Genomic DNA, 14,561 nt, shown 5'->3' on the forward strand with positions numbered 1-14,561 from the left:
TAATGTAAAAATAAATATCATATAATGCAACAAAAAAAATGTATTGAGATTGGTGGCCCTGAAAAGGGCCGTTTTGGTAGAGTAATATTATTTCAAAAACTAGAGACTTATTTGGAGCTGGTGTACTTGGTCACGGCCTTGGTGCCTTCACTGACGGCGTGCTTTGCCAATTCACCGGGCAACAAAAGTCGGACGGCTGTTTGGATTTCCCGGCTAGTAATGGTCGACCGCTTGTTGTAGTGTGCCAGACGACTAGATTCGGTGGCGATGCGCTCGAAAAGATCGTTGACGAAACTGTTCATGATGCTCATCGCTTTGGATGACACACCCGTGTCGGGATGTACTTGCTTCAACACTTTGTAGATGTAGATGGCGTACGATTCTTTTCTCTTGGGCTTGCGCTTCTTGTCGGACTTGGCGATATTCTTTTGTGCCTTGCCGGACGATTTCTTCATCGCTTTACCTGCCGATTTTCCTCCTGGAGCCATTTTGAATAGTTGAAAATTTTCTAATGTCAACGACTGAACTGATGTGAACAGAATGATGATTTGATTTCATAACGGTCGGTATATATTCACAAATTCAAGGGATATATCATTTGTTGATTGGTCAAAACGGTACACTTTTGATAGTATAAAAAGTACGGTTGATTCGTTAACAGAACCTGAAAACAACAGTTTCTCAACAAGTATATTTTACATGAATGCTGAATGAAAACAACATATTTAATCAGCAACTTTATACAAAACGGTGTTATTTTTACTCGTCGTAATGATTTTTTTTCCACCAATCACAGAATTGGTACTTTCATTTTAGCTATATAAGCTGATATCTAGGCAATCTCGACAAACAGTTCTATTCAGTATTACATTGAAACTACAAGGCACAACAATAACAATCATGACTGGACGTGGTAAAGCAGGAAAATCGAAGGGAGGAAAATCCAAGACCAGATCGTCCCGTGCCGGACTCCAGTTCCCGGTCGGTCGTATCCATCGATTGTTGAGAAAAGGAAACTACGCCGAACGTGTCGGAGCCGGAGCACCAGTGTACTTGGCCGCCGTCATGGAGTATTTGGCAGCTGAAGTTTTGGAGTTGGCAGGTAACGCCGCCCGTGACAACAAGAAATCTCGTATCATCCCCAGACATTTGCAATTGGCGATCAGAAATGACGAGGAATTGAACAAATTGTTGTCCGGAGTAACCATCGCCCAAGGTGGTGTGTTGCCCAACATCCAAGCTGTGCTCTTGCCCAAGAAGACCGAGAAGAAAGCCTAAATAATTTGCTTACTCAAATCGTTTACAATACTTACTGACCTAAAAGGGCCCTTTTCAGGGCCACCAAATTTGAAAATGTTGACATGCCCAAAATTATAACTGTCCATAGAATTTAATGCTTTAGAAATCAGTTATTGCCTTATTGGGACTTTCGAGGTGGGACTTATACAGTGCAGCAAACCCTAACCGACATACAAAAATGTACCAAATGGATTACAAAGGCTAAGTCATATCAACACTTTGTTACAAAGGAATACTAAACATGATTACGTTATTCGTGTTGAATTGACAATAATTTTACCACTACAGAAAATGTTAACTATTATTGAATAAATAAAAGGTTTTTCTTTATTTTTAAAAATGTAAAATTTGATGGTTCTAGAAAAATAACATTTGTTAAAAGTATTTCAACTATTCAATATATTTTTTATTAATAATCCCTAACAGCCAAGACCATGGTCTTAGATTATTTGGCTGTAACTATCCCCGGTTATCATAGCTCATATTGTCGCTGTTTACCGGCCAAATTCCATAATACTATTATTTAACATATTGTCATATTTTTAACAATCCGTAGACAACTATCGGCATCATGTGTATTTATTAAACATTTATTAATTTTTAAGTTTTCTACTTTTAAATAATTGAATTGGCTATTTTAAAAACTATAAATTAAGTCATTCAATTTCAATTTTATAGGAACCAAAGAAAACCTTAGTACTCCTGGAATTCAAAATTTTTTGCACGTTATTCTCATAACACTCTGAATTTCGTTTTTAAAGCAGGTCCACTGGAGTATGATGAAAAAAAGGCTATCGTCCATCAGTCAAATTTTTGAGTTCGTGTTGGAAAAACAAAAACAATTTAATTTAAAATTAACTATTTGTATATTATATATATATATATATATATAATTTTTAATATAATCTGTGGTATAGTCTCGAGTGATATTTGTAAATTCATCTAGTTTAAAATGACTAAGGCCAAAAATTCAGATGTTTGTCGTTTGCGTTCATTTACGTTTAAGCAGCACCTTAGTACACAGTGCTATTATGAAACACAAGGTAAAAGTATAATGAATATGACTATATAATGATTGTATACCTATTTATTTTTCTGTAATAATTATCAGGGTAAAAGAAGATGATTGAGAAGACAAGAGAAGTTTTTACTGTATTTAAAAATTTTTTATCAGATACATTTTTCATAATGATGTGTTTTTTATAAGTTTGAAATTGTGGTATATTGAATTTAAACACATTTTCAAAGTTTTTAGTGCTTTTTTAATGTAGCAAGTCGTATTTTTTAGGATTTTTCTTACTATTTTTATGGCTTTAAAATATTTCTGGTGGGGGGGGGGGTGAATCTTAATTAAGATTAGATACTGTAGGTATTATGTGAGCTATTATTAGGTTTTACAAAAGTACATTAAGATTAGTTATCACTATCTAACACAATATAAATATAAGATATACCGTTAAGCCGTTTTATTTTTTTGTGTTGTAATCACAGTGACGCGTATCAAATATAATAGGCATTTAAAACTATTCAATATTATTTCAAAAACAATTTTGGGGAGGGGGGTCTGAACCCTAACCCCCCCTGGCTACGGCCTTGCCCTTTCTATAACCAAAGAAACTTTAGTTCAGAGGAAGGCTTGCACATAACGCTGCTTGATCGCAACAATCGAGCACATGAATCCAACTTCCATTACATCGCCAAAAGGAGTTTTGCTACAAAAAATTGTGACTAGGTTGGCAGGTCATAGAATGCGACCTATTGATTAATGATTTATTCATTAGTCGATTACTTTTATTTAACTTCTGGACAAATTAATTTATATTTATAAACTATTTCTTGCCAAAGTTATATCCAAAGGACCTTAATTAAAAGGTCAGATATAATTTTTATTACCACTCTTAAAAACTTATAATTAGTATTGTATTTTGGTAAAATTATAATAATTAGAATATTGTACGCAAAGGAAATTATAATTATAATTTATGTACGCCTAAAAATTGTATAAATAAATGTTATTAAACTATATTGTAAAATGTAAATATTAGATATTATAAAAATGCTTCACTTTCGACAAATGACCGTTGGTGACCTTACAAACTTCAATTACCAAATGGTACGTAATTTTTGGTGGCCCTGAAAAGGGCCTTTTTAAGGTAATAATAATAATAATATTAAGCACGTTCTCCACGGATACGACGAGCCAATTGGATGTCTTTCGGCATGATCGTGACACGCTTGGCGTGAATGGCGCACAAGTTGGTATCTTCAAACAGACCGACCAAGTAGGCTTCGCTGGCTTCCTGTAAAGCCATGACGGCGGAGCTTTGGAAACGCAGGTCCGTTTTGAAGTCCTGAGCGATTTCACGAACCAGACGTTGGAACGGCAATTTGCGGATCAACAGTTCAGTGCTATTCTGGTAACGACGGATTTCACGGAGAGCGACGGTTCCCGGACGGTAACGATGTGGCTTCTTCACTCCTCCGGTGGCAGGTGCGCTCTTACGTGCGGCTTTGGTGGCCAACTGTTTCCTGGGCGCTTTTCCGCCGGTAGACTTACGGGCTGTTTGCTTGGTACGTGCCATTGCGCTGCTGTATTTTGATTATGCTGAGATGTGCTTCAAAACGTAATTAACGAACGACTGATGCGCTTCGAACACACGGCCGACCGGTATATATACGAAAATCGGTACCGTATACGTCGTCCTCATTGGTTGTAACCGCCACGGTTAGTTCAAGAGTGGGAGAAATCCGATTGAGCGTTCCGATTGGCCGTACGCGCACCGTGAAACGTATAAATAAGACGATACTATGTCATAAGGGGTCAAATTTCAGCGTCCAAAGCAGCAACAGTAGCAGTTCATTTATTAAGCAGCTGCCGCTACTACAGAAAATCAAAAATGACTGGACGCGGTAAAGGAGGAAAAGGACTGGGAAAAGGAGGCGCCAAACGTCATCGCAAAGTGTTGCGTGATAACATCCAGGGAATCACCAAGCCTGCCATTCGTCGTTTAGCCCGCCGTGGAGGAGTGAAACGTATCTCCGGTCTGATCTACGAAGAAACCCGTGGAGTGTTGAAAGTGTTTCTGGAAAACGTAATCCGGGACGCCGTTACATACACAGAGCACGCCAAAAGGAAGACCGTCACCGCCATGGACGTCGTATACGCTCTCAAACGACAAGGCCGTACTCTGTATGGTTTCGGAGGTTAAAAAGCCTACCAAAATTACTTCAACTTTGTGAACCTTAATAACAATTATCAAAAGGCCCTTCTCAAGGCCACCATATAAAATGATTGATTATCCAGGAGACAGGGAGAAATTCACCATTGCGTATAATATACATCAATGCATAAATTACATTATAATACAAGACACACCTGCATTGGTCTTATTAATTTTTAACTTATATTTTTGTTTACGTTATGGCGTTTTTGCTATTATACTTTTTACAATGATCATAATTAATATCACATTAAAAATCAGTACTACTATATTGAAATTGGTGATTGGTGAACGGCTCGTAGTAAGACCGAGTACAACACACGGGCGTGACGTCCACTTTACCAAATCTTTTATAACTATTAATAATTTAGTATGAATTTAAACAAATGATAAAATAAATTGACCGTCTGGATGAATACCGAATATTTAGTCGTTGCTACAAATCTATTATTAAGTATTTCATTAGGAATGTGGCCGATGTGTCCCATAGTCTTCCTACTTGGTACAACAACGTTTCCAAATATTATCGAAAGCACCACAAAATTAAAATTATTTATACTTACTGTCACTAAAATGTTTCTCCACGAGACAAACAAAAGTATGACTGAAAATTTGGCTATTCTCACTATTGGAACAAAAATATCATCGATTTAATAACTTGATATGTCTTAATTATTGACAATCCCATCTAAAATGATTATTTTGTGTTGGAAATAATCATCGTATAGTATAAAATGTACGTATAAAATGTCAACGTGGTGGACGTCGTCTATTATGTTCTGAAACAGGTCTTACTTTGTACGATTTAGGATGATTATAAAATAATAATATTATGAGAACATCACACTCGCATGCACTGTTTCCGTCGTACAAACGTACAACATAGCAAAAACTGTTTTACTCGAAATAGAACCACTCAAGCTGTAGTTCAAACAAGGGAACCAATTTTGTATACTATTAAGAGGAGAACATTTACTACAAAATATCGTTTTTATTATTTCGATATCACAAATACAAGAGAAGTTCTTATTGTTTAAAAATGCATTATTCCAAACTTGAACAATTTTTTTGTGTGGTTTTGTATAACTCAATAGCTGACATTTCACAAGCATGACGTCTCAGCCATACGAAAAAAAAAAAAACAAAGCAAGGCGGCATTGTGCCCTTGGTCAACTTCCTCAGCCACCACCTATTACCACGTCAAACAATTAATGATTTATTTGCATAAGCTGTACTTACATCAAACCTGACTAAGGCTTGACTGGGGCATACTCATTTTGGAACGCGACTTGAGTAGTTTAGCCGTCTCCATACGACCATACGGTAATGCAGTTTATTTTGTACATGACATTTGTGTATTTTAAGTTTTTTAACACAGCAGCATTGATTGCTTGAATACATTTTCGACCAGCAACTCATACTTAAGGCGATGCTTAACCACTTAGGGGCTAAGAACCTTTTCAACCAAACCAAAAAGTGTAAAATATCCACGTGTACGTTTGTACTGGCAAAAACATTTTGAAGTAAATTTAATTGCTCAAAATATGACCCGAGTCAGGTTTTTTTCTTTGCGTAATATTTTGCTTACATATCGTCAACAATAATGAAATTCCTAATGGAAACAAAGACAAATTTATAAAAGTCAGGCCGTTGTATACTGCTCTACCAAAAAAATTTAATAGTCTACCAATGGAAAAAAACTTGTGTGTCGACGAGTTGATGGTTCCCTTCAAAAGGCAACTATCTAAAACAATATATGTAGGGTAACCCTATTAAATGGGGTCTAAAAGTTTTTCTATTATGTGGCGAAAGTGGAACGATTTATAATATTTTACAGTTCCAAGGGTATTATGAACTGAACCAAGACTTAATAAAAACCATTGGTTCTGGAGCTAGTGTTGTGTTGTATCCTACGCAAAACGTGAAGCCATATCGACGTTTTTTATTTTTTGATAATTTTTTTTAACTTCATTTGGCTTGTTTGAAATATTACATCAACTTCAAATTTATGTTTCTGGGACAATTTGAACAAATTGGTTTGCTAACCCATCATTGTTGAGTGACAAAGAAATACGTAAACTGGGCAGAGGAACCACATTCGAGATAACAACAGATGTAGGTACTTGGTTGTAATATTGGCATTGTAAAATGGTTCGACATCATAGCCGTCAATTTATGATCAACATTCTTAGCATCTGGAGAAGTAGACCGTGTAACTCGTTGGGACAAAAAATAAAAACGGTTTATTGATATTGAAAGGCCCAAAATAGTGAGGTTATATAATAAATCAATGGAATATGGATGGTGTTGATAAATAAGATCAACTTATAAGTTATTATCGTATATTTATACGATCTAGAAAATAGACCCCGAGAATGATTATGCATGCATTCGATATGGCGATTTCTAACTGTTGGATTCAATATAAAAGAGTGGCTAAAATTTGAAAAGTACCAAAGAAAAAAAAAATGGATTAATGGATTTTCGAATGGAATTAGCTGAAACTTTAATTTTAGTCGGAAAACCCATCACTCCCAAAATAAGAGGACGTCCATCAGGAGAGCATCTACCAATTCCAGTGCCACCGTTTAAGAAAAACAAAATTGACTCTGTTCAACCAACTAAAGAAAGTCGTTTTGACGGACTACACCACATACCCGGTTTGATAATCTCAAAAATGCTACTAAGTGTAAAAACGAAAAGTGGATAAGAAGAACACATTATTATACCTAAGTGTGACCGTCATCTATGCTTAGATAAAATAAGTAACTGTTTTGAGAAATATCATGCAGGGTAATATCTAGTATAATTATAATCTCTATCTTTTTAAAACATGACTTTTGTGATGTTACCCACTATGAATTGTTTTTGTTATTTTTAAACATTTAATAAACATGTTTGTTTTTTATAATTAAATATTTTGGTAAACGCGATTCGTTTTTTATTTTTTAATATTTATGAGTTTTTTTTTACTTAAAGGAAAATTTAATATTGTTTTTTTATTTGAAAAGTTTTTTTAATAAACGGGGTTAATTTTTTTGTTATGTGAAAATTAAAAATATTTTTTCTTTCCACTAAATCCCAAGGTACACTATGGTGTAACCATCCATAAGTCTTCAATATTTGTCCGATTTTTTTCAGATCTGGATTTAAATTATTCATGGATAAACATGGACCATAAATAATTTATAAAAATATTTTTTATAATACTACACAAAATAGTCAGGTCTGAAAGGGTTAATATTAACTTCATTTTATTCATTTAGTACAAATGTATTAAAACCCATTTTATAGTTGTCATTGATTATTTGATTCATTATAATTAGATACATAAATAAAGCAAAATTGTATATTACATTTTTAATAATTTGGTATATTATATATAAAATGTAGAGGTACCTAATATGTGGACAAAATATGAGCATGCTTAAAATAACTGTAAAATATAATATTGATCAATCAATAAATTAATGACAACAATAATAGTATTATAATATTACTTAACATATACATTTTATAAATATAACTTTTATAATTTTTATTTATAACAAAAAGCAGCTCTAAGCTGTTTAGTTTAGCTGAAAACGACGGGCACACTACAAGGAATGATCACTATCCAAAACTTGAGAAAAGATTTTTTCAACTTGCAGCAATGCTATTGTAATAGAAGGTAAATGTGTACAGCACATTATCGCTTAATAGGCTCAAGTAATACATATTTTACTCGAAGCAAAACATTCCAAAAGCGGGTCACAACTGACAACAAAATGACAAGAACCAACGTGTTTACTCGATGGTGAATTTTAAAGGTTATAAATATTGAGAAGAATAAAATTATTTCAAGATATAAATTCTCAATATAGTTACTCTTTTTAATTAAATCAAATCTCAACTATGACGTCTAGTTTTTGTATAATATTTATTCAAAACAAATCAATGTTATTATTGTTATACGATTGTCATTGATTTGAAGTTGAAATAATCTCAAAATGAAGATGGAAGCACAGCCAAAAGGGCTACTTTATTAGTAGTTAGTAGATACAGCAAGGAATGCAACATAATATTTGCTCCTTTTCGAAATACCAGTGCACAAGTGTATATTCATATTGTTTACAATAATTATTATGGTATTAAAAAGGATGTCGAACGACATATTAAGAGAGAATCGAGTGATATATATTTGGAGGTCCTAAAAAGGACCATTTTAAGGTACAAGTAGTTAGTTATTAATTATTTTATAAGTAGTTCACGATTTGCGTCATTACACTCAGAGTCTACTATTTCTTCTTGGGCGTCTTTGTCTTCTTCACAGCCGTGGCTTTTTTGGCTTTTGGCGGTTTTGGGGTCACAACAGTCTTTTTCGCCTTGACCAGCGATTTATTGGGTTTAGCGGCAATTGCTTTTGGCTTTTTAGCAGCAGGCTCGGCGGCAGTGGGCGTTTTCTTGGCTGTTAACTTTCTCTTTTTCGGAGTACCGGCAGCTACAGCCTTTGCGGGTTTTTTAGCAGTTATCTTCTTGGCAGCAGCAGTTGGTTTTTTGGCGATCGTGGTTTTCTTCTTCTTTACTTCGGGAAGCTTGAAGTAACCCATGGCGCCGGAACCGTTGGTCTGCACCAAAGTGCCTTTGGACACGGCGGCTTTCAAGAACTTGCGGATGAAAGGAGCGAATCTGGCGGTGTCCACGTTGTAGTGGGTCGATATGTACTTCTTGATGGCCGGCAGCGACGAACCCTTCTTCTCCGTCAACTTTTTAATCGCTGCGATCACCATGACGGCGGTGGTGGGATGTGCAGGCACGACAGTCGATTTGGTGGTCGGCGACTTTTTCTTCTTCGGTGTTGATGACGCCATCGGAGCATTCGGAGCTACCGATACAGATTGAGCTGTTGCCGTTGTAGCCATGACTGATGAAAACTCTTGTTCTTTGAATTGTAGACTGGTGCAAAAACGATATCGTGTTTCGTGTGTAACGTTTGTGATAATGCATTGCAAAAACGGTATTATATATCCCTAGCGCCGTACCGACTAGTAAACGTATTCCAGCCAAACTCGTTTTCGTGGTTGTGACTGTCTTCGGTGTTTTGTTAATTTCCGATCATTAAATGACGTTTTCTCATCGAAACTCAACTTTTTGAAAACTACATATAATAATGAATTTAATTATCTACTTCATTTTTACCGAAAACTCGTTGTTTGCAAAATATAAGTGGTTGTTTCAGCACATCCGCATGATTTATGGTACACTCGAGGAGACTACGATTTTAAGTTAAAATCGATCTTATAAACATATAATCTGTAATGTCTATTAATGATTAAGTGTTTTCCGACCATTTGATGAAATTTATATGGTGTTGGGTCTTAACCGAGTCGAACTGGGGCCTTCCGAAATCGGCATGTTTGTAGTCTCTAATCATTACATGGCACAGCAGTTATTTCCTTTAGGTGCTCGTCGTGCTCAGAATAAATATCATATTTTTACTTTAAATTAAATTAAATAATAGGAAATTAAGTGCAGTCAATCTGGTAGCGTTTGAGAAGTGAAAAACAAAATTATTGTACAAAAAAAAAGGGGGCAAGTAGATAACCTATCCACTGTATAGTTGTTGGCGTCGTATGTAACTGGTCATTGTTAAGTAGGTAAATCACTGTACTGTACTCGTTAAATTTGAATTCAATTATAAATGATGGCATCTAAAAACGAGTATGAGTGAAGACTATAGATATATACAACAACTAGATAGCCATCTATATAAAGTCGTGACCGATGTCGAAGTCTGCCGCCATTTATAAAGCTGCAGGCAATGTTAACATTTAATTTACATTTATTTATATTATTTATTATATTAAACACAAAAGCATAAATAATAAATTCTTATGAAAAAAGTCAACAATTTTAAAACTGCATCAATTATCACTCACGTGAGCATTATATGATTAAATAAAACATTTAATGATTTTTAAAAAAAAGTTGTAAAAAAACACTATTCGGTTGGCCTAATCTCCCTCTAAACATAAGGGAAAAGGTAATCGTGAATAGACTTCACATCGGCCACACCCGTCTTACTCATGGATATCCCGTGGAAAGAGATGAGAAATCAAAATTCAATTATTGAGGGATTGACCTCTCAGTCCACTACATAATCATCGAATGCCTCTAATATATCGACGAAATCAGATGCCTCAACATTCCAAACACCTTAGACTCAGCACACAGATCCAACTTGCACGACTACAACATGTATCTTAATTTTTTTTTTTTAACCAACAATGCAACCAAATATAACCAAATAAAAAAAAAGAAAATGTAAATTGTAACTTATGGCCATTGTCGCCAATATTATGTATGAAAAATCAAAACAAAAAAATAATTTGTATGCACTTACTACATGTATTGATTAAAGAACATTATATTCAATTTAAACATAAAATATACAGAAAAAATTGTTTTAATAATTAAAAAAAAGTTTAGTTGATTACAAAAAACATATTATATTCTTATGAGAACAGTCATACATTTTATAAAAAGTAAAGGCATCCTTTATCAATCACGTGGATTTCAATAAAATATTTACAATAATAAATGACACCAATATATTATCATATATTCATATCCCTTAATCCAGGACACTGTCCCCCGTCATTTCCCATTCATTTTAACTTCGGGATAAATAAGTTATTTTTGAGATTATTCTCGTAAAAAAGTTAATGCTTTCCATTGTAACATTATTTCCATATTAAAATACCAGTATACAATATTATGAAGTGCAATATAATATTTTACTCGTATTTTAGCATTGCTAATATGTATTTCCTATACAATATAATATTATGGCAACACTGATGACAAATCATAATGAATAATAATTGATAACAGTTAAATAATTTCCCTCCAAAATCATTGACATCTTAAATATTCATGTCCAAAACGTCATGCTCCATGACAGTGAAACTATCATCCATATCAGTTTGTAGATTAACTTTACAATGGTTCTTGAAATATTACCAGAAGAAAATGCACTAAACACATTAAGCATTTTTGGTCTTAACCGTAAACGCAGTAACTGTGAGAATAATATACAGTAATTGTTGGCATTTTTATTTACTACTTTTTACTCCAAGAAAAGTACGTGTTTTGTAAATGTTCTGTAGTTTCAACATTTTATAATTACATTTTAAGGTACCGTATTTTACCTTAGTTCAATTGTACGCAGAATAATTTAATTAAAAATATTTCATCAAAACCTCATTTTTGAAATTTTTGTAATTGCTGCTCCCCAACATCTGCATTGCGATCGGGGACTACGGACAGACAACATCAACTTATTACAGTGTTCACGTTTGGCACTTCCGGCATCTTTGAGCTTCCTAATTGGTATGTACAATATTAATACGACACTTTGCATAAGAGCTGTTATACATTTTCTCTTCTTAAAAATAAACATGGACGATTTCAAACAGAGATGTACGTTTACTTGCCTATCTGCAACGCCGCGCAATCGTAATATTGTCATGGAAATGCATTGAAAATAAATGACATTCACAATAAAAGATGGCGCATCTGAAAAGTAGAAGTTTACTAATTACTATAAAATATTCTCACGTTCTCTCGTACAGCCGCATACGCAGCAGTTAAAATGAATTTTCAATTTGTAATTTTTAAAACACTGCAGCATTTTTAATTTCATAATTATTATTGTAGTGAAAAACTTCTGTAGAGGAATTGACTCCGACTGTTTTGATGAAAACATAACAATCTTTTATTTATCATATCAATAAAACGAGTAGTGCAAATAGTGTATTAAATACAAATCTACAGAGAAAATATTTAATATTAATAATAATTTTACTGAAGATCGATCATTCTACTTTTAAAATTTGATTTTGAATAAGTAGTAATAATAAATTAAACAGTGTTTTTACAAAAAAAGTTCAAATAGGTAAGTGGAATGATCGATTTTTTTTTTGTTTTCCCAACTATTTTGAAAAATACTGAGAATTTTCAATTTTTACCTGGTAGAATACCAACTAGATCTAATTCATCACTGACCAGAAGTCATCCCTAAAGTAGAGTATCGTTGCGTTATTTCTAGTATCGTTTAAACATAGATACAAAAAAACAAAACCACACACATATAAGTGACTAAAATTAATAGAAAAAAAAGGTTAGAAAACTTTTTCCCAGTTGAATTCGGGTAATATTATAGCTAGATGAATTTTCAATTTTGTTATAACTTTTATCAGCTTAATTAAAAAAATATATACGGCTATTTAAATTTTAATCTTGCGCAATATCACAAAATAACTATTCAAGTCTAAGTACTAAATGGAAATAATATTGTCAATCAAATAAAATATAATAGAATAAATGATGAGCTAGGTATACACAATACATAATTTAAATCACAGCTACAAAATAAATACAATTAATAACAAATTATTATTTATCAAATTATTTATTTAATATTCAATGAAAAAAAAAACAAAAACAAGTGAATATTATTTTTTTAGCCACAACAAATTTATGATAAAAAAAAACTTACAACTTATAAGTACAGTATCTATACGATGGATAAGCACAGATAGAACGATGGGCATGTTACAATTTCATTAAACCTTATCATGCAAAGTATTCTCTATAACATTAACTTATAGGATTCATAAAGAACAATAGATAATTAATATTTCAGTCATAGAGTACAGTTAAAATTATGACACATTTTAAATCAACACAAGAAGACATAATGTAATTAGCCGTAAATCTAGTATTACATTAAAGGATGGGTTCTTTAATTTTCATAATCCTCGAGCACATTACACTTTAAGAGTTTAAAATATCTGCAAATATCGAATTTCAAGTAAACCAAATTTCGATTTATTAACTGTATAAGAGTACCTCGTATGCTTTATCATGTATACTAATTTCACGTTCCTCATATTTAGTTAACGCTTGCTTATTTACTATAAAAGCGATAATGTATTTTTTACATGTTAGGATAAGTTAGGTCTACCATACACACTTTTAATGGCACTGAATAAAAAGATATTCATGACACTAAGTAATGACTTATAAGTTATGAATTAAAAGATACAGGATAATGTAATGTGGACCATGGCAGTGATGTATCTAAATAGCCTATCCATAACGCCGTGTAATCATAATTTGTATTATTGAAAATATTATAATAAAATAAACCTGACGTAGATTGCATAATATGCATATTATAATATTATATTATGATATTATTATCGTCAATGTCATTTGACATTCAATCATAGTTCAATAACATCTACATTATTGAAATACATCGAAAATGGATTATGGGAATAAAAATAATAAAGGGTTAACAAGTTTACTATTTTTAAATAGAGGTGATGTTTAATATTCCGTATACTATTAGTATCATGATGAGTAATAATTCAAATGAAAAATATTATATTTTTATTCATTGATATCCCAGCTGAAAAAAAGTGGACATCCATTACAGTGACTCACTAGACACCTAATAAGTACAGGCGTAAAGCAGAGCTTTAGAGCGTTACCCACTTATACAGGGTGATCCAACGAGTATGCTCATCCCCTTTTTTTCTTCAATAATGTAGTTTTTCAAAATCTGATTTTTAGAATCTTCAAATATACTCAAAGACCATATTTTCATATTCTTGAGATTTTTTGTGGCACTTAAGGAGTGCCCTGTGGCGATAAGAACCTTTGTTTTTCAAATGAGAACCCCACTTTTTTCTTTAAATTATTGGATAATTTTTTTGAGAATTTTGATGTATCAAAATCAAAATTCGAACGAGTGGTTTCCTAGTTATTGGACAATTTTTACTAAAGATAATAGTCCATAATAGGGATATGCTTATACAGTTCTACACATAGAATAAGAAAAATAACTAAATCAATCAAGAAGGATTTTACTTATTATTTACCTAAGTGTTTGCCTAAATAAATATAAAATGATGTATTATTGTATATCATGTGTATAGGCTATAGATAACAAAGTATACTGTATAAGCATAATATCCTTCTTCCCTATTATAA

General features: G+C 32.9%; 5 protein-coding genes across 5 annotated transcripts; 2 read left to right on the forward strand and 3 right to left on the reverse strand.

The window, feature by feature from the left end:
• Positions 1-22: 22 nt before the first annotated feature.
• Positions 23-554, reverse strand: LOC111032544 (histone H2B-like). Its single transcript, XM_022312921.1, has one exon. The coding sequence runs from the start codon at positions 486-488 to the stop codon at positions 108-110; it is 381 nt and encodes a 126-aa protein (XP_022168613.1). The 5' UTR covers positions 489-554; the 3' UTR covers positions 23-107.
• A 285-nt stretch (positions 555-839) lies between these two features.
• LOC111032545 (histone H2A-like) lies at positions 840-1,336 on the forward strand. The gene has a single exon (XM_022312922.1). The coding sequence runs from the start codon at positions 901-903 to the stop codon at positions 1,276-1,278; it is 378 nt and encodes a 125-aa protein (XP_022168614.1). The 5' UTR covers positions 840-900; the 3' UTR covers positions 1,279-1,336.
• A 2,084-nt stretch (positions 1,337-3,420) lies between these two features.
• Positions 3,421-3,939, reverse strand: LOC111032542 (histone H3-like). Its single transcript, XM_022312918.1, has one exon. The coding sequence runs from the start codon at positions 3,879-3,881 to the stop codon at positions 3,471-3,473; it is 411 nt and encodes a 136-aa protein (XP_022168610.1). The 5' UTR covers positions 3,882-3,939; the 3' UTR covers positions 3,421-3,470.
• Positions 3,940-4,114: 175 nt separating this feature from the next.
• On the forward strand, positions 4,115-4,574 carry LOC111032547 (histone H4). The gene has a single exon (XM_022312924.1). The coding sequence runs from the start codon at positions 4,197-4,199 to the stop codon at positions 4,506-4,508; it is 312 nt and encodes a 103-aa protein (XP_022168616.1). The 5' UTR covers positions 4,115-4,196; the 3' UTR covers positions 4,509-4,574.
• Positions 4,575-8,704: 4,130 nt separating this feature from the next.
• Positions 8,705-9,492, reverse strand: LOC111032553 (histone H1-like). The gene has a single exon (XM_022312930.1). It carries the CDS (start codon positions 9,419-9,421, stop codon positions 8,798-8,800), a length of 624 nt encoding a protein of 207 aa, XP_022168622.1. The 5' UTR covers positions 9,422-9,492; the 3' UTR covers positions 8,705-8,797.
• Positions 9,493-14,561: the final 5,069 nt, after the last annotated feature.

The sequence above is a fragment of the Myzus persicae genome, unplaced genomic scaffold (assembly GCF_001856785.1).
Source record: "Myzus persicae strain clone G006 unplaced genomic scaffold, MPER_G0061.0, whole genome shotgun sequence".
Taxonomy (NCBI): Eukaryota; Metazoa; Arthropoda; class Insecta; order Hemiptera; family Aphididae; genus Myzus; species Myzus persicae.

Excerpts from the sequence above, each read along its gene's own strand:
- LOC111032545 (XM_022312922.1), top strand. The coding sequence starts at position 901 with ATGACTGGACGTGGTAAAGCAGGAAAATCGAAGGGAGGAAAATCCAAG.
- LOC111032542 (XM_022312918.1), bottom strand. The coding sequence starts at position 3,881 with ATGGCACGTACCAAGCAAACAGCCCGTAAGTCTACCGGCGGAAAAGCG.
- LOC111032553 (XM_022312930.1), bottom strand. The coding sequence starts at position 9,421 with ATGGCTACAACGGCAACAGCTCAATCTGTATCGGTAGCTCCGAATGCT.
- LOC111032547 (XM_022312924.1), top strand. The coding sequence starts at position 4,197 with ATGACTGGACGCGGTAAAGGAGGAAAAGGACTGGGAAAAGGAGGCGCC.
- LOC111032544 (XM_022312921.1), bottom strand. The coding sequence starts at position 488 with ATGGCTCCAGGAGGAAAATCGGCAGGTAAAGCGATGAAGAAATCGTCC.